This window comes from Delphinapterus leucas, chromosome 4 (assembly GCF_059928025.1).
Source record: "Delphinapterus leucas isolate spDelLeu-1000000601 "Yukka" chromosome 4, BTC_Dleu_Yukka2, whole genome shotgun sequence".
Taxonomy (NCBI): domain Eukaryota; kingdom Metazoa; phylum Chordata; class Mammalia; order Artiodactyla; family Monodontidae; genus Delphinapterus; species Delphinapterus leucas.
Window position 1 is genome coordinate 89,658,392 of NC_143132.1, and position 27,174 is coordinate 89,685,565.

Sequence of the window (27,174 nt, forward strand, 5' to 3'; positions counted from 1 at the left end):
ATAGCATTATGTCTTGACAGATATATACCTTAATTTAAAAAATACTGCTAATAAATACCATCATTTTGACAATGCAGGGTTGCCACAGACCTTCAGTTTGTAAAAAACAAAACAAAACAAAACAAAAAACTTCAGGACAATAAAACGAGGTATGCCTGTGTTAAAAAAAATAAGAAATCAACGTTTATGTAAAATATACATATTGCCAGGTACACTCTTAGTAAAATTATCTGAAAGATGCTCATGTGCCCAAATTGGAAGGTAAGAGTCAGTGCTAGTGCTTGCTAGTTTCCCTTCACAAACTATCTTGTCTACCTATTTTTTTTTTTAATTGTATTTGTTTCTCTTGGGTGGGGGTGGGTACTATAGACTTTTTCACTAGGACATTATATTCTAATTATTAAAGATACCCTTAAAAAACTTACATAAAAAATGAGATACAGAACTAATTATTTTAAAAGGATATTTTCTCCTTTTTAATAGTATGAGTAAAAATTATCTCATAAGATTGGGTCTTTAAAAATAATAGTTTAAATTCAGCATTTATCCTAATGTCAAGAGTGGTAGAATTTTTGTTTGTTTTAAGGAAATGCACTGCTGTGCTTCTCTTTGGACTTAATGTTACAGGCATCCATGAAAAGACATCCTTAAAATGTCTGACAAATAAACCATGGTTGTAGTCCAGGGCTAATGCTCTATGAAATGTATGTCTGCTGTTGTCATTAATGCTTTAAGAAATCAGTCAAATGATTTGGTTTTATTGTACTGGGTTTTATATTTTGTTTTAAATTTGGTTAGTATTAAAATACGCTGAAATACATATTTCAATTAGAGCTTAATGTTTTTTTCTTGAGATTATGTGTTTCTAAATCCTGATTTGTTGCATTTTATGATTTACAAAAGTAAGTTTTGTAAACATGATTTCATTTAGTCTAATACAATTTTGTGAAATCTTAATTTAACATTGCAAAAGTTCAGAATGTACCTTATACACATTTTAAGCTGTATTGCGAAAGACTTCAGAACTAAGTCTCAGAATACACCTTCCTTCGTTGTACCATATTTTATGTACACAAAAGTGTTATTACCTAACATTATTAGGATTTTAATTACTGTTTTTAATGTAGTGGGGAATTAAGCATAATGCAGTTTTTTTGTGCTGTTCATGAGAGTGTTGCATGGGGAGTGGGTGGAGGAGACAAGCGGGTACTGTGGGGAAGAGGATTATGAAGTGTTAATGCATCCTGTTAATCTCGTCATCTTTGACAATTACAGGGCAGGATAGGTTCCTAAAGACAGAGGCAAATTTTCAGAAAGGCAGAGCCTAGCAATCGTGAACTTAACATTGGTAATTTTAAAGTTCTCCAGTGGATGATCAGAGTTTTACAGAATTTGTGATGATAGGTATGTATCAGTTTACTAGGGCTACCATAACACAATACCCCAGACTGGGTGGCTTATAAAACAACAGAATTTTATTTCCTCGCAGTTCTGGAAGCTGGGCATCCAAGATCAAGGTGCCGGCAGGTTTGGTGTCTCCTGAAGCCTCTCCTTGACTTGCAGGCGGCCGCCTTCTCCTTGCCTCCTCACAGGGCCTTTCCTCGGTGCACATGCATTCCTCGTGTCTCTTCCTCCTCTTAAAAGGACAACAGTCACGTTGAGTTATATTCACATTATTAAAGGTTTACCCTAATGGCTTCATTTTAACATAATCACCTCTTAAAAGACCCCATCTCCAAATAAAGTCATATTCTAAGATACTGGAGGTTGGCCTTCAACGTATGAATTCTAGAGGGGTACAGTTCAGCTGTGAGATGGTAATAACCACCAATAACTTAGCTAATGGATAAATTGATTTAATTTCTTTCCTCTATTTCATTTCCCTTCCATACACTTTGTTTTGTTGTTGTTGTTAGTTGTCCTAGTTTGGTATTTTTGCAGTGTGTCATGGTTTTAACAAGAGAATTTGACAATTTCCTATGATGACCCATGGAGATAGCGCGGCAGTGGATGAACTGTTACTTTACTTCACAGGCAGATTGAGAATTTATATACAACAAATTTTGATACGTGATTCTTTGTGAGTTTAGAAGCTGTTATTTAGCAGGGTATTAGAAGCAGTTTGTTTGTGACTATAGTGGTGGCTGACCATTTAGGACTGCCAGTCATATCAAGGTCCATGTAAGCTGTGTAGTGATAACCTGTGCCGTACATATATCCTTGGCAACATATGTCATGGCTTGGAATTAGCAACTTCCTAGGACCTCCTAGTGCTAAGAATTTTGATTCTTTTTATAGTTATTACATTCTTTTACATTATACATTGCATACTTTTTTTTTTCTTCTCTGAGGAGAGTCAGTATAGTATTTGAGTAACATTTCTGAATGCCCAGATCTGTATATAGACGTGTAATTCTCATGTGTCGGTGCTATTGCGTTAAAATGAGGAATATAACACTGAAGAGGAAATTATATAATGTGTATGTGACCTAGCCCCATACATAGCATGTAGCAGCTACTCAATAAATGCAAATAGTCTCCTGTTTCATTTTCCTTATCAAATTAATGAGAAGCAGTGTACACACAGATGGGAGCAAAGGCAACTTGGTGTGCTGCAGACATTTTGAATTAAAAGGAAAATTAGTTCTTTTAACACTGTGCCTATTACAGAAACCTGTAAGCCACCCACATTTTACATCCTTCACCTGTCTGCACCCCCAGCCTCAGGGTGTATGCTTTCATAATTTTCTGTATTTTTTCTTATCTAAGTTGGAGTTAATTGTTCTCTATCTTCCCAGCAAGATCTGGTCCTGGCATTGGGTAGCCATGTCTCTAGCACCTGTCATAGTGCCTTACACATTGGAAGTGCTCATCCAGTTTTAAACGAGTGAATAAAATAAATCTGTCAGAAAAGTAGTGCTTTAGTGCATTTTCCGCCCATAGGCTTTGTTAATTCATCACCATTGTAGTGTTTACTTTTCACTTGTCATTGCCCCATCCTCACAAATGTGTCTAGTCAGCATTTGTTTGGGTTGGTTTGTCACCCCAAAGTAATACAAGTAACTGGAAGTTTGACCTTCCTGTATGAAGGGAACAGAACCAGAGGTACCGCTTTCCATGAGCAGTGAATTGTAGCATTATACTCTGGAGCATTTCTGCTGGGATGTCCTGTTTTACCTCTAGTTTAACACATATAAAGTGTGACTCCCCAGAGGCCTGTGCTCTCTAGGCAGCCCATTTCTATAGTAAGTCTTTTCACTTTCTACTCTGGAAGCAACTGGGAATTTTTGGATTCCCACCCCCCTCTCCACTCCTTATCTCTCCAAATAACTTTCTTGTTTTAAAACATTTCTTGGGTTGTCTGCTCTCTTTAGGTTGCAACTGACAAATCTTCACTGGATTATACAGTAAAATTCATTTTTGACTTCTTCAAAATACTGTGGTAAATTAACTTCAGATAGTATTTGATCCAGTTGCACAATAGATATTTAATGTCATCAAGGACACAGTTTCTCTTGTCTCTGCTCTGCCCTCCTTCTCTTTCTCTCTGATAGCTCTGTTCTAACCTCAGTGATGCACATTCATCCCAGGCTTCACAGAGTGCCCTTGTTGCCTGCCCACTCCTGTGAAAGGAGGAGGTTGACTTTCATAGAAACCAGCACACGTCTTCTAATGTTTCACTTACTGGGAGTGATTGAGTTGGGACACGTGGGGTATGGTGTGAGTCTGTGGAGGAGGAATGTCAGCCCTAAACCAAAGATACGATTTGCTGGTTGGCTTAAGCAAATAAATGCCTTCCTTTGGACCAGGAGGTCCATCCCGTTTACACCACAGGGCTGAGAATGGAATAGGTCTCCAAATGGAAGGCAGTAGTAGTAAAGTAGTACTGTCTTTCACAGATAGTGCCAGTGAATGCCACAAGAGGCAAGCCACAGTTTTCTTCATCTTGTGAATTATGGTCACCCCATGTCTCAGCTGCTGAGGTCCAGAGAAGCCTGAGTCATTCTTTCTGCTAGATGGACTCCCAACATATCAGTCACCTTGGGCCCCTGTGGGTCATTAATGTTTATTTGGAAGGGTATCCCAACATGTCCAGGGTTACATTGTTTGATAATTATTTGTCAATATTAAAACAACTGTTATTTTAACATCAGAGTTCTTTTAGCAGCTTCTAATATTGTTGCTCTTTTTTTCAGCTATTAAACAGCTGTGGCCAGTAGTTGTAGATACTGTATTTAAAGATACAGTTTCTCTTTTGTCACCAATCTTGATAATATTGAGTATTATTTTTAACTGTTTGCTAATGTTATGGCCAACATGTTTTTATTGTTGCTGTTGTTGTTTATTATTGGTTAAGTTGAACATTTTCCTAATGTTTCAGCTTGAGGGGTCCTGAATTGGTTGTCTTTTGAGTGGATCTAATTTGTTGGTATTCATTAAGAATCACAATAGCTATTTAGCTATTCCCTTTGTCCGGTAATTTACTTGTAGGGACTTTTCCTGATCTAGAGGACTATTCATAAATGTACACCTACCAAAAAGAAATGGAAGAAAAAACAACTTTAAGCATAAATAGTCTTATAGGAGTCTTAGAATAATGAAAATTTAGAATCATCTAAATGTTGAACAAAGCGAAAGTGAAACTAATGTGTCTGTTATGGGATACTATGCCACCACTGTACATTTTGGACTAAATTATTTTTGTAAGATAAAGAAATTTTGATCGTGCATTTGATTTTGGATAATGCAAAGGTTTTCAGACCTCTAAATAGTGTGTTGTAAGCAGGAGATTTAAGAATATCTTTATTATTTTTTTTTTCTCTCTGTCCATAAGTTTTACTGTTTTTTCAATCTTGTAAATTTAAAATAATGTGATTTAGGATAATAGTTGGGCCCTGGTATGCTCCAGAAATGGTATCAGAAAAGAATATGGTATCTGTCCTATTTGAGGCCAAAGGCAGAAATGTGCTAGATGTGTAGAGGAACAAATGAGGAGATGGTTAATACTTGGAGCAGTTATTATCCAGTTTGTGAATGCTGAACTCAGTTTTGTGGTGCTGAAAATGCCGTACATATTCAGTTGAAGGAATCGTAGCTGAATTGCATCAGCAGTCCTGTTTTTGTAATATTTGCTAGATTGTTGTCTATAAAGTCTTGAAGTAGAATATTTCGTACTAAACATTTAAAATATTAAGTGTGCTTTTAAATATAAACACTTGGCTAAATATTGGTTAAGATTGTAATTTTTGGTTTTACTTCTGGCTACTTTAATATAGCTGTGGGTCTTGAATTAAGTAATTGATTGCCTGTAACTGATGGAAGTTTTGAATAAAAGCTTTTATGATTTTACAAGCTGTTTCTGAGACTTAGGAAAGTACAAAGGTATTTAATTTTTTTTTTTTTTTTTAAGAACTCAGTCATTTACTATTTAAGGATGAATAGGTATGATCCAGCAGAATATACAAATAAAATGCTTTGTGATTTTAGGACGTGTTGGTTTATTTTGGGTATCTTGTTTAAGAGTCCATCAGCTCCTTGAGGGCAGGACTTATTTTACACATAGTAACCTCTACCAGGCGTGACATTGAGGGCTGGACCTCTTTGGTATAGGGTAAAGATTGGATGAGTGTCTCACTGTTGTTCTGTGACCTTGTTTAAGGGTAGTTGTTCTGAAAGATACCACGATGGAGGAAGTACAGTGGTAAGGTTTTTATGTGCACCCTGAAAATCGGTGATAGCTGGTATGAGTATCTGGTCTTCACCTGGGGCAGATGAAGACGACATCATATTATAGATGTATAAACAAATCAAAATGGACCAGTTCTGCAAAGCTATGGTGAGTCCATTAATGAAAGTGGTGGCATTTTCTTTAGTTTTGCTCTCTGGCATACAGGTTTTTTAAGGTGTTTTGAAAGTGAATACTGAAGTTTTCAAGCAGGGAATGTCTTAATGTTTGTTTGTTTGTTTAGTGGAGTATAATTGCTTTACAGGGTTGTGTTAGTTTCTGAAATGTTGTCTAATTTCCTGTTCTTTTCAGGTGACCTTTTGATGTTAGAATTTAAACAGACCAGTTTCATACGAAAGCATATTCTAGAATTAAATGTCTTTGAAAGTGGATAAACTCAGGTCTTTACAGAGTCTATGTAATTTTATTGCTACTGTGACTGAAACTTTTAATGCAGGATTACATTGACTTTGCTGGGTTGTTTTTTTTTTTTTTCTTTTCAAGGACACATTTGTTTGTGTGTTTCTCTTCACTGAAAAAGTGTCAATTCTGCACGGCTTGGGACAACTTTATTACGTCTATCTATTCCTAGCTCTTAGCACAGTGCTTTTGTCCATCCTAGGGATATACTTGGTATAAGGGAAAACAATAATGTTCTTTCTCTCCAGGAATATAAGAGCTAGCTGAAGTAGGACTAGAGCTAGAATAACCCTTTTGATATTTGAACAATTTACCCTTTTCCCTTTAAAAAAAAATTTGGTTCTGTAACTTTTGGTTACAGAAACTAATCTGGCACCATGATCAATGTAATAAACCCATTCATAGCAATTTGAACAGATATCTGAACTTTCCTGTTCTTCATGTTTAGTGTTTCTTGTTGACTTTAAAAAATATACCACCAATAATATGTATTTATTATGGGAATTTTTGTAGATAATAATCTATATCATTTTGACTTGTGTTTTTCTTTGCCCTGGAATATATTAGGTGATGCAGAAGCACCCATGATCACTGCTTTAAGTTGGGACATTTTGGTGACCTTTGCTTACTGGAACCAGGCCTTGTTGAAAATTTTTACATAGGCACTTCAGTGCCATTATTCGTTGTTTGAATATTGGACTGAATGATGTATTAGAGAAAAAGAATACTTACTCTGTTTTCTTTACCAGTCTTTTACTAGAATTCCACTTAACCAATCTCATTTTGGGAAATCCTCTTCATCAAGCAGTGACTCATTGTTCCCCTGACAAACAGATACCTATGATTGGTCAAGTTGTGATTTAATTTCTTATAATGATAAAATGGGTGGTGTGGTTTTATTTTTTAAATCATTCAGTCAACAGGCTTTCAAAATTGACTATTGAGTACCTACTACGTGTGCCGAGCACATTATTACACATTACTGTGGGTCAGGATAGAATTGAGCAAGATGTCCTCCAGAGCACAGATCATCTGTTGTGCCACAGGGACATCTAGACAAGGAGCCTTGAGCCACAATTATAGGAGTATTTACCTTTATCGTTCTGTTAAGTGTGATGCATATGTGTATCACATTCAGGTGATTAATTATAGTATTTGAGTTAAATCGGGGCGGGGGTGAGGTGCATTTTTCTTCACATGAAGGTGGTCATTACTTTTCCTCCATGGTTTCTCATCAGTAAATGAAGTACTACTCATCCAGATGTCCTAAAAGATTCTTCCCTTTTCCTGAACTCTGTGTCCAGTCAATCACCCTTCAGTCTGCTTCCTAAATATCTTTGGAATCCTAGTATTTCTCTTCAGCTCTAATGCCACAGTCCAGGTTTTTAGGTTACTCCAGCACCCTCCTAACTTGGCTACGTTTCCTTCTGGTCTGTTCTTCGTATTAGAATTCTGGATGATCTTTTTAAAATGTAAATGTGGTCATTCCCCCTCCCTGCTTAAAACCTTTTAGGGCATTGATTTTCTCTTAAGTGATGGTTTCAAGGCCCCTCTCAAGCCTTGCTTCATGTTTTCTTTCTTTTTCTTCCCCCAGCCCTTCCACCGACTGTTGCTGCTCACTGGATTGCTTCTGTTCCTTGCCTTCCTCCCCAAATATTCATGTTCTCATTCTCCTCCCATCTGTCCTTCAGGTCTGCTGTTAGGCTCTGAACAGGAAAAGTTTGCTGACCTTTTCTTTAAATCCCTTCTGTGACATGAGAACGGATAAATATAATTAGGACATATTTAAGTTATGTCTCAGTTTCCTTCTTTCCCTCCTTCTGAGAATATCATTTGAGTTTTCAGAACTGTACTCTAACCTCTCTGCCTTATGCATTCCTAGAGCTTTTTGAAACTTGAACATTGCAGATTAGATGTTGAGAAGTTAGAGACTTCACATTCTACTGAATTATGTAGACAAAACCAGCATGGATGGCTCATCCCTCTTCCAGTAGTCTAAAATCAGTCTTTTCCTAAATAATATTCTGATTCTTAAAATATACTGTTTTTTTACAGTTAAGGAGAAAAAAGGAATGACTTTTTGTGCTATTTGATATAATCATTAAAATATGATGCCAAAGGCCCTTTTGTAAATTTTGAATCATTTTTACCAATGTGTTGAAGAAAAAGAGACCCAGCCGTGTTTTGGTTGTATAATCTATTACTGATTATTGGAAGTAACTATATTTGTTAGGGTTTATTAATAGGCAATATCTAACCTTCATTTTACATTATTTAATAAAATCAAATGGTTTTTACAACATTGTTTACATTTTGTTTAAAATATTTTATTGAGAAAATACTTAATTAACTTTGTTTTATTTTTAGGGTTATATCCTGTGTTGTGACCTCATGGTTTAAGTGGGAATAAAGATGAGTATAAGCAGTGATGAGGTCAACTTCTTGGTATATAGATACTTGCAAGAGTCAGGTGAGTACTTTCATAAAGTAAATAGGCCTCAAATTATTTTAATATTCTCAAAATAACTTTTTATGCATTTGAAATTTGTACCAGTCCAAACTGTTGAACTTTGTATGTTTCCTTAATGTCTGGACTGCCATTTTAAAGCTATGTGTTACTGCATGGTTTAACTCTCTGACTCTTTCAAATATGTTGGAATCATCTCAGGCAAATATTTGTAACAAGTGGTTTGGCTTTCACTGTTCAAAGACCATTTTTGTAATTTGTAATGAAGTGAGATTATTGCACACGGTTGGTAGGAACATACAAATTCTCAGATACCATCAATTTGATAATGTATATTCAGAATCCTCAGCTTAATGTTACTGGTCCTGATTGCAGTTAGCATTTCAAAAGGTAAATTAGCCATATTTTTTCGTAATGCTTTCATAAATGTCATCCCAATTGATTAAATGTGTCTTTGACCTGAATTTTACTAATGTATTTCATTGGGGGGTGATTAGTAAATATAAATCATTGAAAGTCATTTGTAATCAGTATTAGGTCAGTGATCTCCCAGTTTTCCAGATAGATGAAAAGGTGTTGTCATAAAACAGAAGGAAAACTACAAGGGAAGATGTGGGATGGATTAGGGGGAAAAAATGTAAAAGTAGAAGAGGGAAAAACTTGGGTTGGATGGGACATAGGATGGTGGAAAAGATGGACTGCAGTGGTAAGTTAGGCTGTTAACATGAGATTGAATCATTTGGTGGTTGAAAAAATGCTGGAGAGGTTGAATTTTAGAAATTATAGTTTAAAGTTATTGTGATGTTTAGTAAGGTACAGTTTGGTATAAAAAGGTAATTTTGGTAGTCACTTTTGAGAGGGGATGGAAGGAATAGAGTAGAATGTTGAGCCTTCAATTTTGGTTTGAAACTCTAGTTATTTTTCTTATAGGGCTTAGTTAGTTGTTCTTTCTTAGGCAGCGAATGTAAACAAGGCCTTAGATCTTAGATTCTGCTTGTTGAGATGTTTCCAGCTGCACTCCAGTTCTGAGCTTTTCTCTTGGGCATGGGATTTTCTATTCCCAAGCACCATCACTTCTCCTCTCTGGCTTGGAACAGCTGAGAAAATTATGTCCAGCAATGAATGGCAGGGAGGGAAGAAGGGAGAAGAAAGTAAAGTAACCAAGAATGCAGAATCACTTGTTATGAAGCTCTGAAATTAATAGATCTTGTTTTGTTTTGTTTTATTTTCAATTGGTATACTGGTATTGAAGGCGTATCCAAGGAGGACATCTATAGAATATTTTGCATAAGATATAATGATTAATAAAGTGGAAAAGGTAGTGATTTAATGACTGTTACATATGTAACATGTATGCTCATGTTTGGATATTGTTATATAGTACTTTGGACCATTTGGAAAGAATTTGTTGGGTCAAAACGCACTCTGGTTTTTCTGCCTTTGGATCTGACCACCAGTTAAGCTAGAGCTTTGAGGCCTTAGACACTAAAGCAAAAAACAGTGTGAAACATTAGTGCGCGGGAAGTATATTGTAATGGCTTGTAGATGTGTTGCAAAGGCAGCTGTTTAGGTTCAAGCATGTGAAACTACTGTTTCTGGAGATGAGAAGCAGTTGTAATGCTCAGCAGCATCCTGTGGTTCAGCCTACGCTGAGGTGAAGTAGGGGAAGGTGAAGTTAGAGATATGAATGAACGCTCAAATCTTATTTCCAGACAGAAACCCACAGATTGATGTTTTATGTCGCTATAAAAAAATACAGCAAGTGAAAGGGACAGTAAAATAATACTCTGGATTAATTTCTGAAAGAGTGTCCAGTGATTAAATATTATGAAAAGTCTTAAAGTTGCTTATGTTCTCAGAGGAAATGCTTCTAAATTTCATGTTTTAAGGTATTTTATATTGCAGTAAACATAAAGCAAGAATAATATTTTTTCACAAAAAACTTTGTATGGTAGACTGATATTTATCGTATTAAGTCTGTGTAATTGTTAACTGTGTTCCTAGTTGTGCGTTGTGTATTCTTTAGAAAGCTTTATACTTTACAGTCGTACTGGCGATGAAGTATGATGTTAAGCCACATCTCTAAAAATGTGAACACCAGTCCCTTTATAAAATTGGTAACTTCCTGTTTACATTATGTTTTATAGGGGAAAATCAGGCTACACTGATGACATTTTTTTTTAAATACAGAAGTGACTTTATTATGGGTTTACATTGTAAAATAAAATTGTCTTCCAGAAAATTAAAATATAAAACAACTCGATAATAGTACATGGTTGCTAATTATTTACAAACTCACTTTAAAAACTCAAAATCGAAGATTGTGCCATTTTTCCCTAAATCTAATTCTAGATCTTGAAATCTTTGATTATGTTGAAACTGTTTTCTCCTGCATGAACTATTAATACAAAGTTTTCTCATTCAAATGTAATTTGTTCAGGAAAGGTCACAACATAAATTTGCTTTGTAAGCTTGAACGTATAGTACACACATTGGAAAAGCACATGTTTGTTACTCTCAGCACTCAGAACCCTGTGTTAGGCAGTGGTTTCCATCAGATTTGCTCTGGCAGTTGTCTCTTAAAAGTCTTTAATTTTTTTGTTTTCTCCACACAAAGGGAGAAATGACAGCCCTCTACCCCCTCATATCTCTGCTTCAGAAAGACTCTGAAACTGCAACAACCAAAATGATAAACTACTGAGGAAAAAAGCCCACTCAAATTGATAGGTCCCAAATTCCTTAACTCAGCTATTGCAGACTAATTTTAGGTGTGAATAGCTCATAAGTGGTATTCTTTCATGCCAAATAATGTCCGATTTATGATTTTTTAAAACATAATTGCTGTAAACGTGGGGAGTACGCAGCCTTCGTATAGGTTCTGATGGGAACAATTGAGTAAATTTCCCACTTTGCCTTATTAAATTACACATTATCTTATACTGCGTAATGTGGTGAATCTGGTGCTCATTTGAAAAGGAAGGAGGTACTTTTTAGACGAGCTTGTGTTTTGAAGACTGCTGGGGAACAGAATGAGAAGTCAGCATAGTGGTACTTCCAGTTTCCTTTTCTGGCCCCGCCACAGAAAGGATGGACGCAGTAAGAAGGTCAGAGATAGAGGGTGTGTTCCAGGGAGAGGGAAGGGGACCTGGTAACACTGATGACATTTTGACTTTGCTCTGCTGGTGGGTTGACATGCTTCAGGTGGTTCTTAGGCGCTAATAAGTTTGAAAGCCACTGGTCTGTGTTAGTTGTAGGACAGTTAGAACTTGACAAGAAAGTGTTGCATGTCCACAATATCTTGAAAGAAAAGTTATATTTAGTAAGTATTTGAGCTAAAGTAGAACGCCTGAAATGTACATACTGAGGTTTGGAGTGCGAGAATATCTCCTAAAGAGGGAGCTGCCCCTAAAGTGGTGTGTTTTTATTTGTAGGTAAGGTTTAGCAAGAATGATGAGGCATGTTTATGACATAAAGGATACCGTGAGACATTCATTTGAAATTAATTCCAGAGATAAGAGATAGGAAAGAGTTTAAGAAACATCCGTCAACTCAGGACAGGTTTCAGATAGAGCTCGGAATCTAACCCATCTTAACACTTGCCACTTATGATTCTGATCTCTAATGATACATTAAAATGGCCACTTTTGTAGTGGATTGTAGTTTTTGGAATCACCTAGTCCAGTAATTCCTTCTCTGGGTTGTTTTGGGGATTCAGTATTTATTTATCACCGTAACTTACGAGAATTTCATACTCTTACGGAGAATTAGTTGTTAAATAGCTAAGAAAAAATGATGCAAATTACTTTCAGGCCATAGTTATTTCGCTTGAAAGATTTAAAACAATGCAGAAGAAAGGATCTTAATATTGCTACCTTCCCTCTAAAAGAGTACTGAATCGGATTAGGAGATACGAAGAAAAGAAGTATTTACAGCAAAGAAAGTATCTGTGCCAAGACATTCAAAGGGCTGGTTTGTAAAGACCTGCCACAAAGGAAAATAAAATTTCCTTCCTGCTTGTCTCATTATCTGAAAAGTTCTCAGAAAGTCTAAAAACACCTTATGAAAGTCTTGTTCTTTTTTGATAAATGTGTGATTTAGAAATAATGTTTTCAGTAAGAGCTTCTCATATTCTCTGCAGTGTTTAATGTTGACTGGACTGTGGTATCCATCTCCAGAGGAAATAAAATCACTTAAATTGTTTTAATCTTAAATACTTTATACTGTCTGCTAAATCTTCTATTACGAATATTATCAGCACTAGAAAATATTACCTGTTAAAAGTACCCCCCCCCGCCCCCAGATACATAACTTCTCAGAGCTCCCCATTTTCTCATTCATAAAATTTGTTACTTGTTGGAAAGGGACTATAGTGTGATAGCCTCAGATGTTTTATAAACTTCTGTTTGAAATAAACCATCCTTCCCTATTCATTAAAATTAATTAAGAGGAAAGTTTATTGTGGGATGGTTTTACTGTGTTGGAACTTTTGTCTTTCTTATTTTTATCTCTAGAAAGTTCACCCTAAACATATTACTTTGGTCATCATCATTTTGCACTATTATGAACTAGACTTTTCATATTTAACACATTTCCTGGGGAATAAAATTTGTTACTCTTTTTTTCTTTTGAGATGACTTGGAAATTGAGTGTATTAGACATGTAGTACTGTAAGTAATGATGGATTTGATTCAGTATGCTCCCTTTAATTAGCATTCACCCAAGGCCATTAATAATTTGATTGCCCTAACAACTCCTATCTAGCAACCATATGCAGAATAAGTACTAAGTGGTACATACTATAGTTAGTTGTATATAACAGAACCTGATGCAGTGTTAATTTTGGAAGAGCTAAGCTGGTTTGCATCTGTTAAATTTTCCTTCCCCCCATCTGCTCCCCCTTTGTATCACTTGACTCTCCTGTAGTTATTCACAGGTTTTGTTTTTTTTTCCTAAAGAAATTGTTCCTGGCAATTACTTGTGAACTTTGTGGCACCCGTCTTTCTTGTTGCTTTGTTTAAGGTGAAATTTTATTTTGCTTAAATTATGTATTTGGTTTAGGGGAGAATTCTGGATTCTAGATTTAACTGTCATCTGTTACATGTTTAGGAACTCAGTAACATATTTATGGTGAACTTGAATGTTGAATGCTATGAAACGGTTGCATCTTATGATTGAAAACTAACTGGAAAATGCAAAAACAACATGTGCTTGTTACTGAGTAATTTTCTAGATTGTGATTCTGAGTACTGTTATTTTTTAAAATCCTCATGTTTTTAGAACTAAGATTCATCTTGCCATGTAGTCTCCATTTATAAGAAGGTGATGATGTATGTAGGCTTAAAGCATTTGCTTCATGAAAGATCGTCTTGTCTCTACTGCACCCCACTTCTCTCCACTGTTTCCTAATCGTTTCAGAGGGATATTGTGTCTCCTAGGAAATAGGCCATGTACCACACCACTTCTTCTGACATGATGCTTACTTAAAATGTTACATTTGCTTTTAAGATCACACATCAAACACACACTTAATTTGGAAATCTAAACGTGATCATAGTGGGCACAAAATAATCTGAATGTTTATATATAACATTAAGGTTCTGACTTACAACACCAAAGAGCCCATTCATTTGTCTTTTTCATTTAGTGACTTTGTATTAACCCGGACAACGGGCAGTAAAATATCAGCAATAAAATGACAGTGTGGTTTCTCTTGACTCAGAACTGGGCTAGATAAACATTCCTTCCTACATATGCCCCGCTGGTGCCATTTATAAACAGATTTTTACAGCAGGCGGGATGGAGTTAGGTTAAACTGGCTATCAGTAATGTGCCTCTAGCCGTGAAGAATGGGAGTGAGGGGAGCTCAGCATCTGGTATATCCACCGTGAGTCTTTCTTTCAGTTTTTATGAGTAGATGGTCAGTTACATGAGTGTAAGTAGGTATATATAGTTTTGCTTTGTAATAAAATAAAATATGCAGTAACATTGATTTGACACACGGAGTTGTTTTACACATGACTCCTTAGCAACAAACAGCAAGCAGTTGTCATAAATGCTGGTAATTACTATACTTTTATACTTCCAAATCAGTTTTTCTCCTCTTTTTTGTAAGCTGACTATTTTTTTGCTGATAAAGGAAATTCCTATTACACATTCCTACTGACATACTTGTTAAAAGACAAAGGTCCTTTAATAGTTGCCAAACAGAGAACTTGTTCAATCTTAATAGTAATCTTTTTGTTTTTTTTAGGAATAGCGTAGCAAGGGTATAAGGAAACATAAATTGCTGATGGCATTATAAATTTGTACAATTTTTTGGAAAAGCAATTTGGCAATCATGAACTTCCTTTAAAATGTTGATGTCCCCTTCTACTTTTGAGGGACTCCATCCTAAGGAGAAAAGCATATATATATATATATATATATATATATGGCAAAAGCCTATACACATAGATATTTGAGGTAAGAGTCTTTTTAAATAGTGAATAGTGGGAAAGTCCAAATGACCAGCCATAGGATGAATAATTTACTAGCTAAGTACATTTATTGGCTGAATATTATGATAATAAAATTATTTCAGAAAATATAATTCATATCAAATGTTCATAGTTCTATATATACTTTAAGGGCACAAAACTGTATAGCCAGTGTATTGTGCTGGAAAGAAGGAAATAAAACTTGTTTTTTTTTTTTTCTTGCGGTACGCGGGCCTCTCACTAATGCAGCCTCTCCCATTGTGGAGCACAGTCTCCGGACGCGCAGGCTTAGCGGCCATGGCTCACGGGCCCAGCCGCTCCGCGGCATGTGGGATCTTCCCGGACCGGGGCACGAACCCGCATCCCCTGAATCGGCAGGCGGACTCCCAACCACTGCGCCACCAGGGAAGCCTGGAAATAAAAACTTTTAACAGTTGTATTTGAGTTTTGGTATTGTATTTTTTTTTCTTCTTCTTCCCTTTTTTTTTAAGTGCTAGGTCTATCTCTTCAACATACAAGGTCCCCTATAGCATTTTTTCCTCTACTTCTTTTTACCTTTTCTAAAACCTTTAAGCATTTAAGTAGGGAACTTTTTATAGTAAACAAAGCTCTGGGTCTGTAGGACAGAATTGGAAACAGATTTGGGGGCAAGGGAGTGTTATGGTGATGGAAGCAGGGATATAACTTTCTGGGCTTTTCTGACCAGAAGCTTAAAAAGGACCTTGGATAAATCAGATTTTGCTTCCAGACCAGGGCACTGTGCTGTGATAGTAGTTAAGCTTTGCATTTCCCCGCCCCCCCCAGACACCCCCTTGTTCAGACACCCTACACCATAACCGTGTTCAAGGCCCCGTTTCATGGTCCTGTATTCTCAATTTGCAAAGGAGACAGGCTCTAGAGGACTTGACTTCCCTTTGAGAATATAATCCCTGTCATGCCAAGGGAAAGCACTCCTGAAACAAGCAATATGTAGAAAATGGTTGTCTTGTGACCTCATTTCTTACATGGGAACAGTGCATGGTCTCAAGGGTAACTCCACATAGACCCCCTACCACTGCTGGTCTTTATCACTGAATGTCACTGAATTACTGTATACTGAACTGTGTGGTTTTCAGCCTTACTCCTCTCTGGAATTCCTTTTCTACCTTCCAAATCTTAATCACGCTAGTGAATGTGTAGAATATTTGATTACAAAATCTTTATACAGAGTATTATTTATATCATTTGCTTCTACCCCTGGAAACAAGGGATGCTGTATTAGGCAAGCAGACTAGACGTCAGCATTTCACAGATTTAAGTTGATCCTTTTTGCCTTTTACCATGTAGATCAAAAGTTGTCCCTGAAAAAGTATTGCCTGCATATATATTTACAGATAAGTGCAAATAAATATATTTTGGCATAACCCTGGTTCAGGTTTTAGTTTCTCAAGGGAGATTTAAGTCGTATGTTTTTCCTAGATGCATAGATTTCCTGATGTGCTAAGATAAATTACAGTAGAATTGCATTCTGACTTAACAAATGTTTTTTGAGCACTGGTATAATTAGGTGACATCTAGTTTCCCAGAACTGAAAGATTACTAGACATAAACCCCATCCTCAGGCAGCCCAGTCTGTTAGTCATATACATACACACAACCCGTAGATGCTATACATATACAAGTTATAGGATTAGCCTAGAAGAGAATGATCAGCCCTGGAGCAGCAGAAGGAAGGACTTCACCTCTATTCACATAGGTGAAAAGAGCACAGGAACGCATAAGGCCCAAAGGCATGAGATAGCACAATATATTCTAGGTGTTACCTTGTAGTTGGCAGTCACTTGAATTTAATGTGCATTGGGAAGAGTGGGAGGGTGGAATTGGGGAGATGAGCCTGGAGAGGTGGGTAGGGTCAAGATTACAAAAGTAACTGTGTGCCACACTTAGGAGTTTGGCCTTGATTATGAAGGCCAAAAGGATCATTGAAAGTACTCAGGAAAGGAGTGGTATGATCAGTTATTTTTGGTTTGTTTTTTAAAATTTATTTATTTATTTTTGGCTGTGTTGGGTCTTCGTTGCTGCACGTGGGCTTTCTCTAGTTGCGGCGAGCAGGGGCTACTCTTCTTTGCGGTGCGTGGGCTTCTCATTGCGGTGGCTTCTCTTGTTGCAGAGCACGGGCTCTAGGCACGCGGGCTTCAGTAGTTGTGGCTCACAGGCTCTAGAGCGCAGGCTCAGGAGTTGTGGCGCACGGGCTTAGTTGCTCCGCGGCATGTGGGATCTTCCCGGACCAGGGATCGAACCCGTGTCTCCTTCATTGGCAGGTGGATTCTTAACCACTGCTCCACCAGGGAAGCCCAGCATGATCAGTTTTTGTTTTACAAGTAGTAGTCTGGCTATGGTGTAGCAAGCGTACTGGACTGGGGAACAGAGGAAAGGAACCTATGACAGCAGTAGTCCAGGCAGAGGATGGTGGGGGACTAAATTCCACATTCTGGCACAAAAGGAAAGCTGATGACAGGGACCAGAGGGGAGGATTGATAGGATTTGGCAAAATGGTGGAATGCCAGGGGCTGAGGTGGAAGTTAGGATGACCTTCAGGTATAGCAAAGTAAGGTGAGAAATTTCTAAGGAAAAAGAAGTTTTAGGGAGGGGAAGAAGAAGAGTAGTTTTTTTTTTTTTTTTTTTTTGCGGTACGTGGGCCTCTCACTGCTGTGGCCTCTCCCGCTGCGGAGCGAAGGCTCAGCGGCCATGGCTCACGGGCCCAGCCGCTCCGCGGCATGTGGGATCCTCCCGGACCGGGGTACGAACCCATGTCCCCTGCATCGGCAGGCGGACTCTCAACCACTGCGCCACCAGGGAAGCCCAGAAGAGTAGTTTTGAACATAATGATTTTAAGCTGTCGTGTAATGCTGTAACTAGAAATAAAAAGTTATAGCTGAGTTCAGCATGTATTTACAGCAGAGCATTTAAGTATGGACCTTCTTTAGGGTAAACATTAGCAATAAGTGCCAAAACTGTGCTAATGGCCGCTTTAGGGTTGTTTTCTTGCTATTTGAGAACACTCTAAGCACATACGTAATAACTTGAGATGGCAGTGAGCACCTGACCTCACAAAAAAAATTGGGGATATAGGCAACATTCCAGCCAAAAATTGACATCGTTCTACCTGCAACTCTTAGGATATTCTTTGACATAAGTTTGGACTCTACCATCTAATTAAACAGGGTTAAGTGTAATTCATGATTATTTAAATTGTACTTAGGAGTTGGAGTACAGAAATCATAGACTCTGCTACAATTTAGAAGGCTTATGAAGATCAAAATAACTTGCTAATAAAGTGTCTTAATGTTTCATGCACTACTGATGCCACTTTCTAATACCCTGAGATGAAACAAGAACAATGATGCAGTCTTTTATTTTCTGTTAATAAACAGGAGCTCGCTCTGCCTTAACTTTATCCTTGACCATATTCTAACTGTTCAGTAGGACTGGGAGAACGCCGTGGTGACGGCCATGGTCCCTGAATGAATCCTTATTGTCTATGTAACTGTTTTCACACCTGCTAATTCAGATAATAAAGTAATAAAAGTATATGTGTGTGCATGGTATAGGCCCTCTGTAAGTGATATCATCTATCTTGAAGTCTTTAAAAATCCCTAAGCCACTAGGCTGTTTAGCTTTATTTTTCTATTTATGATCTACTGCAGAATTTATTTGGGGAGGGATATGAAATTGAGAACAGGAGTCTCCAACCTCACTGCTCATGGATTTCACTGCTGTATCTCTCACCCTTTCTCCCCATCCTTCCCAGTCTTTTTTCTCAGCTTCCTATCCTGGTGATCTGGAGTCTACTCACGCTCAAGTAGTTGTGGGTTTCCTGACAGGGACAATGCAAAATGGTGCATTTTTTACTTGTATGTTTCTTAGCCTTCCTTGTGAGCTCAGGTTAAGTGGCAGACTGTACATGCGTTTAATAATGATCTTGTCTGTGGGCGAAATCAAGAAGTCAAAATTCAAGTCTTAAAGGTAACATCTTTTTACTTCTCACTATGGGTATTTACAGGAATGGTTAGGTGTCCCAAAGAGGTAAGGAAGGAGCACCCCTAAGGAAAATCAACCTTGGTGTACTTTGGCTCTCTATTAACCAGTTGACGTTTCTCCTAGCCACATGCTGTTTGTGAGCCCACAGTATTTTATTATAGACTGTTGGTAAGTGCCACAGGGAGCCTGAGAGTGGGAGCACAAAATGGAAAAAGACATGGACTAATTAAGCACTAAACAGCTAGGATAGACAGGCTAGATAACACATTATATGGATTAAATTCGTTTAACCGAGACCCAAATAAGCCCATGTTCGTTTACTTTATTGAGTATGAAACTTTCTTAACATTCTGTACAGATGCAGAATTGAATTATTTAAAATACATTAATGACAGTTACTATTTAATGATAAGCTCTGCAGAGGATGATAATGTTGGTAAAGAAAATAACCACCCTTGGGCCTATCAGTTTACTAGAATTTTACTTTTGAATTAGGACTTGACTTTAGTTAAAAAAAATCAAGGCCAGCGTAAAGAGATTTTTGTTATGTGAATGTTTTGGTTTAAGTATTTCAAATTAAAATTGAATTGTTGGACAATCAAATTGGATTTTCACTTGCCAACTCTTCATTTTCTAAAGCTTTCATTTAGATGGGTTATTACTAAGTAGCAAAGAATTAGTAACATTTTTTTAACACTTAATCATACATACAATGACATTTAAGCATACAAATTATTATTCTTTATTAAATTTCAGTTTTCATTCCTTATATTAGCTTGCTTTTAATTTCCTAGGTAGTTTTTAAAAATAACCTGCAAAATATTGAATTTATAAGGTGTGTGATGATTTATATGTAGAAATTTAAATATACCACAGAAATATTAAATGTCAGTATACCTTGGGCTAAATTATCTTGAGTGAAGCAGTTGAGTCGCATGGTCTACAAAGGCCTTTTTCCAGTTTTAAAGTTTGATACTATATTTGTTGAGGAAAATTATGTGCCACCATTATGTAATTAAGGTGAAAAGGAAAATACATAAAGGTTAACTTGTTTGGATTTTGATACTTATTTTGTTTAAAAACATATTTAACCTTAGCTAACAGTCTGGGATTTCAGATGGGTGGAATGTGATTTTGAAAGACTGTAGAGGTCTTTCATTTGTGTCACATAGCATGTTGCCACTTGGAGAATAAATTGTTATACCTTTTCTTTTGCTTTCAGGATTTTCTCATTCAGCGTTCACCTTTGGTATAGAAAGCCATATCAGTCAGTCTAACATAAATGGTGCCCTCGTCCCGCCTGCTGCATTGATTTCTATCATCCAGAAAGGTCTCCAGTATGTAGAGGCAGAAGTTAGTATTAATGAGGTAAGGAAGGCTTAGCTCAAATACTGATTCTTACTCCTAAATGTTTCCTTCAGTATCTGGTATCTTGCTTACTCATTCATTATCTGACTTCAGCTTCACCAGGTAAACAAGATTGAAGGGCGTTATTCCTAATGTGGTGGTCAGGTCATACAGCCAAGGCATGTTGGCTCCCAACTGTAAGAGCCATTATCTTACTTCTCTTTACATGGTTTTTATAAGTATACAGTAAGAAATAATTTTCTTTAAAATAAGAAAATTGTGCTGTGGCATACTGAGAGCATAATTGATTGAGAAGTTAGAAATTCTCAGGTTATTTGGTTATAACAGATTTTGGAAGGAAGTTTATAATTAAAGACAACTCTTGCTACTATTACCTAGGTCTGTATGGTATAGGCAGTTTAACTCATGTGTCAGCCAACTATGACCCATGAGCCAAATCCTGTCTTGCTCGTTTCTGTAAAGTTTGCCTGGGACGCAGCCATGCTCCTTCATTTTCATAGTATCTGGCTGCTTTTGTGCCACAGTGGCAGCATTGAGCGGTTGTGACAGAGACCTTATGGTCTGCAAAGCCCAGAATATTTACTGTCTAGTCTTATACAGAAGGAGTTTGCAAACCCTGGTGTAGCTGAAAATCTTCACATGTGGTCAGGATTTATGACAAGTGGAGCTTTTTTGCCTTATTTTCATTTCAGAGATTAACATATCCCGCTTTCCTTTTGCAGGTATTTTAAAAACTGAAGCATCCATGGTTTCTACGTCACTATTTATTACTATAATTATATAGTCTGTTAAATTGATTATTTTTTCGTTTCCTCATGTCTATAACTGAAAAATCCACTAATACTAAATTAAAAGTGTCCTCATTGTCTTTTAGCACTTTCTCTCCCAACAGTATCGTTTATTGCAGAGGATGATAAACAATTTGTACCAGTGGCCAGAGATGAAGTCTCATTTTTTCTGAAAAATTTTTTTGTGGGTTTAATATAGTACTCCACAATGTAGCTGTATTGGTTTTAATATTTTTAAGTTACTTATAAGTTTAAACACTTTCTCCTACTCCTCAAATACTCCATTACAATTGGCAGTTCAGAAAGATGTGCTGTGTTTTGTAACTCGGAGCACCCCATCACACTGCTGTAGATTATCAATAGTGCATGTTCACTAGCTTAAGTGAGCCAGGCTTCACATGTGCATATTCCTGTCTAATATGCACTGTTTCTATTTCTGACTTGCTCTGTATCTGTGTCTCTTCTTGTGCTTGCTGAAGAACTCATTTTGAACTTCCGAATATCAGTGAGAGGAGCTTTGGAAAATTATAGCAACTTGATAAAATTAAAGAGCATTAGCCTGTGAGTTATGGCGGTACTTCTCAAATGTTAGTGTGCATAAGACTCCCCCAGAGAGCTTGTTAAAACAGGGATTCCCGAGCCCTTCAGAGATTTTGATTCTGTAGGTTTGAATCTACATTTATAACAAGTTAACCAGGCGATGGTGGGAGTGTTGGTCTTTTGAGTGTGCTTTCAATAGCACCAGTTAACAGATTCCAGCTGCCATTGACTAGCTGTGGAACTGCAAGTCTTTAACCTTGTGGTGCTCATATTTCAACATTAGTAAAATGAGATGCTTGTATAACATAATATCTGATGTATATTTCTGTTTTAATATCTTAATCAAATCACAAGAAACTTTTGAGTTCAACAGAACTATTTTAAAAGTTTTTAGTTGTAAAGAAGTATTGAATATTTACTAAAATGTGGCACCAAATCTCTTATCATTGTATGAACTATTCCATATTGCTTTTGACTAACAGAACTTTGGAATATAATTAATAAGCCTTTTTTATCATACAGACCTACTTTTTTTATTCCTTTGAAAATTTCAGCTTTAGTCTGTGCAGCATCTAACAATATGAACTCTGTGAGGAGGATTTAAGCAGCTGTTTGCGGTGCATCTTGTAGGTTCCTTCTTCCCTCCTGATTCCTTTCCTTCTTACATGCATTCAGAAAATTATCTGAAAGTGTTTTTTCTTGGAATGAAGATTTCCATTTCTGCTGTTGACTTCTATGAATGCAAATTACTCTAAGTGTGTTACCTTTGATTTTTTCTTCTCACAATGTTTCAAATCCAGGATGGTACCTTGTTTGATGGTCGACCAATAGAGTCTCTGTCACTGATAGATGCCGTAATGCCTGATGTAGTACAAACAAGACAACAAGCTTACAGAGATAAACTTGCACAGCAACAAGCGGCAGCTGCTGCAGCTGCCGCAGCTGCAACAAACCAACAAGGATCTGCAAAAAATGGAGAAAACACGGCAAATGGGGAGGAGAATGGAGCACATACTATAGCAAGTGAGCTGAGAGAAGAATTTTTTTAAGTTCCTTCGCAGAAAAGATACTTGCTTTATGGGGGTGCCTCATTTTAGCTGAAATAACATTATCTATTTCATGTTTGCAACTTGTTCCCCTAACTTGTATCACACAATTCAGATTTTTAAATGCCTAAAGCTCCATAAAGCTAGATTTACTTTCATGGATTTTATTTTCTTTTTTACATATTTAGAAACCACTTTTGTATTGTTAAGTGAATTTCATATCTGCATTTCATTTCTAAATATAATCTGTAACACTAGTCATTAACAAAAACAATGAAGCTTTGACGTGGAGATATAAAGGCAACCGTGATGTTATATGAATGATACCAGCAGCCCCTACTGGCAGAAACTCAGAGCAGTGTTGGCATGGATTATACTTAATTCAAAACATTTTCTCATTTTAGCTATGTTTGGGTCTAACCTCCTTTCACAGTCTTCCTCTATTCCTGCTCCCTGCGAACCCCATCTCTGAACACAAACTTAGATGCACATCTCTTTTTGAAAAAAGCATGTTCGTACTTAACTAAAGATAGGAATTTATTTTTCAAGTGATAAATACTGTGTAGTCATTTTCACCATTACCTGACGTAGTGGAAGAAAAAAAGTTACACTATATTATGAAGGAGGTATTTGCTAGTTAAGAATTCTTTTTTTTTCTCCAGGATGTTGTAATATTCCCTAACTGGAATTTTCCATTTATTTCTCATGATGCAGATAATCATACTGATATGATGGAAGTGGATGGGGATGTTGAAATCCCTCCTAATAAAGCAGTTGTGTTACGGGGCCATGAATCTGAAGTTTTCATCTGTGCCTGGAACCCCGTTAGTGATCTCTTGGCATCAGGGTACGTTTCTCAAAGTGAAACTAAAATGGATTTCTAAAAGTATCTGACTGAAGTATTGCATATTTTATAAATACATTATGTACATTTTCAGGTTTTTTTGTTGCTTATTTGTGGTCATTTTGCCTCTGTAAACCTTTATTTCTTCATAAAGCAATCTTACAAGTTTTAATGTTAAAAGTTACTACCTCAGGAGTGTTTGCCACCCCCCCTCCCCCAAAATGGGGACTGAGAAGAACACTGGAAATGGAAATCCATCCCTGACAGTCTAGTTTTTATTTGCCTTATTAATGTAGAATGTAAATTTGTTGCCTTGATTCTGGAATACTTGAGAATATCGTGAGGATTTAAAATACGTTGAGGATTTAAAATGTGTTGCATACTTTATAGGTCTGGAGACTCAACAGCAAGGATATGGAATCTTAGTGAAAATAGCACTAGTGGCTCCACACAGTTAGTACTTAGACATTGTATACGAGAAGGAGGGCAAGATGTCCCAAGCAACAAGGATGTGACATCTCTAGATTGGAATGTGAGTATCACTGTACTGTCCATGATGGATGTAGTTACTAATAAACTTAACCTCTCTGAGCCTCAGACTAATCACAGGGTATGTCAGTTTGTTCAGATATTTTTGGATTTCACCAATAAGAACAACAGACTAGAAGTCCCCACCCCCAAATGTGTTTAAAACAAAGACTGGCCTTGAGCACTCAGACCAAGGTTCATCTTCCAGCTCCTCAGTTTATCTAGCTGTAGAACCTTTGTATAATTGGTGGTCGGTCACTCTGTACTGCATTTTCATCACATGTAAAGTAGAAGTGTAATGGTCCTATGTAAATGAAGTAATAGATGAAAACCAATAACAGGCACATATACTGAGTTCTTAACTACTAAGTCCTTTGTTGGGGGTATAAGAGAAATCTGTATAATAAAAACATTCTTGTTTTCTCATTTTGCTGTGAACTGATGAAAACTTCATCGCCAGCTGCCTTTTAGGAACCATTTGTCTAGATTACAAGCTTTATCCTAGCTGTGGGAATCTTATAATTCTCTGATTCAACATCTTTGACTACTCTGACTTACCAGGAAGTTTGATTTCATTATTGATAAAGCTACACCCTTTCAGTTTCAAATACATGATTAACAGCTTTGTTTGTTTCCATTCCCATGATTACTTTGTGGAAATTAGCATTTTTAAAGTTTCTATACCTTTTCCTTTATTCCATGTTGCCTTTTTTCTTCCTTATAACTTTGCATCCATTTTTTAACAACCCCCCACTGCACCACCTAACCCCCCACCCCCACCCCCCGCCGCCAATTCTAAGAAGCCTCTTAGACTATATCAGTGTTACCAAGAATTTTAGGGGTCAGCTGTCCTTTCCTTAGCAAGTGGACACCCTCCTCTGGCCTCTGTTTAACAACTTTTTGTGGGGCTTTCCAAAGAATCTTCCAAATCTCATTCCAGGAAATGAGATCTATCTTTAAAAATGATTACACTAGCTAAAGTTCTCAGTTTCTATGAAGTCTTTCCAGATTTCATAGGTAAGGTTTTTTAGTGTTCTTAGTTCTAAATTTCCAGCAATGTATTTATCCTTCCCCTCCTATAAAGTTGAGAATTCTAAAAATGAAAAGAGGTTTAGCACATTTTAGTATTACTTGATTGTAGGGTCAGAACTAAGAATTATCTTCTTAATATGGGACCTTACTGTATCGTAGGTCAAAGGCGTTACAGCCTTCTTAAGCTGTTTGGCTCAGAGACCGTGTTAATTTAATGAAATTTATACTTTTACACTGAAAAGGATGGTTAACAAATGGTTTGTTGAGCTTGGTGGTTCTGAACTGCAAGTTAAAGTTTTTAAAAGTGTGAACTTTTCAAAGATTTATTATTCACTATGAACTTAAATCTTCTGCTAAAAGGGGAAAATGTTACTATTGATTAATGGCTCATTTCCATGATTAAAGCAAAAGCCTGTGAGATGTATGATCTTCAAAGTATTCTTTTCCTACCTTAGCGGTCCGTGATGTAAACCATTTGGGGACCATTAGTTTAAAGGAAAACTTTCCATTGTGCAGAGTCTGGAAATAAGCTTTTGCTGTTGGCTTCGACATTGCTCCCTCTTCCTGCGATAGAACTAGAGGGGATTTCCAAATCCTAGCAAAACTGAGTCTACAACCCCTAGAACCAGCATTTGTTTGTCACTTACTTGTACAGCTAGATGGCTTGAGAGGTCTGGAAAAGGTGATCTTGTTTTCGGTGCCCTGCCAAAAAGCATCAGAAAGTACTGAGTAAGGCAGGATTTCATTCTGTCTTTCCAGTAGTGTTTAATCATCCCAGCAGTAGTCTGTGTAACGTACTCTGTAACTTGCATTGCCATAGAATAAGTTAGGCCTTATCGAGTCCTTCTGTTGTACCATTATTTCAAGGCACAGTAGAGGAATATAAGGTTAGAGAAAATGGTATGGATTTCTTCTCATAGTATAGAGTAGTTCCTGACAGTTGGTACTCACTTCATTAACTGTAAAGTCAGCCTACACTCTTCTGGCTGTTTTTCTTGTGTTGCTATTTTTATTGGTAAGGATTTCATATTGGGAAAGAATTAACAAAGGAAAGAAACATTTAGTGATACTTAAGAATCTGATCATCTGAAACAACAATATTGTTTGGAACATACACACACACACACACACACACACACACACACAGTTTAGACAGTAAAAGATTTAGAGGGAGGATCATATAAAAACTTCTAATCGTAATGAAATATTCTGGAAGATTTTGCTTTTTACTTTTATAAAATCATCATAAGATTATGATTTTGATGTCCTTCCCAGTCCACCTCCCCACCCCCATCTTTAGTCATGGTGCATTTATGAGAATGCAGTAGACCTTAGCATACATAAGAGTGATGTTGATTCTGCTCCAGAGCAGTTCCTGCCATTCTTGAGATTTGGGTATGAGGCTTGCACACTGACTGAATGCTGCCAAAATTACTAGCTTCACAGCAGTGAAGGGTGTTTTGTAGGCCTCTTATGGCACTTCCAAATAGACAAAGCTGAAGATTTTGAAGCAGAGAATGTCACAGATCTGCTGTACTTAGGATTTAAACATAATATATTTTAATAAAAATTAAACACCCTTTCTGGATTATATAATTGAAAGAAATGTGTTTCTCTGACAGAGTGAAGGTACACTTCTAGCAACTGGTTCCTACGATGGGTTTGCCAGAATATGGACTAAAGATGGTAAATGAAGCTTTTTTTTTTTTTTATCTTTCATTTGTTGTTATTGTTGATCTAAGTTATAAAGCTTAAAGTAATTTTAATGTTTTTCCTTTTGAATATTAGGTAACCTTGCTAGCACCTTGGGGCAGCATAAAGGCCCTATATTTGCATTAAAATGGAATAAGAAAGGAAATTTCATCCTAAGTGCTGGAGTAGACAAGGTAAAAAGAATATTTAACTTCTGTAAAGGTTAAT

General features: G+C 36.8%; 1 protein-coding gene across 5 annotated transcripts in view; it reads left to right on the forward strand.

Annotated features, from left to right (window-relative positions):
- Positions 1 to 27,174, forward strand: part of TBL1XR1 (TBL1X/Y related 1) — a 186,001-nt gene that overhangs the window by 134,607 nt on the left and 24,220 nt on the right. For 3 of the 5 annotated variants that reach the window (XM_022571877.3, XM_089910828.1, XM_089910829.1), the window contains 7 exons: positions 8,513 to 8,615; positions 20,331 to 20,476; positions 22,605 to 22,827; positions 23,565 to 23,697; positions 24,085 to 24,226; positions 26,877 to 26,940; positions 27,043 to 27,140. In XM_022571877.3, coding sequence (XP_022427585.1) covers positions 8,558 to 8,615; positions 20,331 to 20,476; positions 22,605 to 22,827; positions 23,565 to 23,697; positions 24,085 to 24,226; positions 26,877 to 26,940; positions 27,043 to 27,140 — 864 coding nt within the window. In that variant the 5' untranslated portion in view covers positions 8,513 to 8,557. The remainder of the gene's footprint in view (positions 1 to 8,512; positions 8,616 to 20,330; positions 20,477 to 22,604; positions 22,828 to 23,564; positions 23,698 to 24,084; positions 24,227 to 26,876; positions 26,941 to 27,042; positions 27,141 to 27,174) is intronic. The other 2 variants (XM_089910831.1, XM_089910830.1) reach the window with 1 other exon arrangement.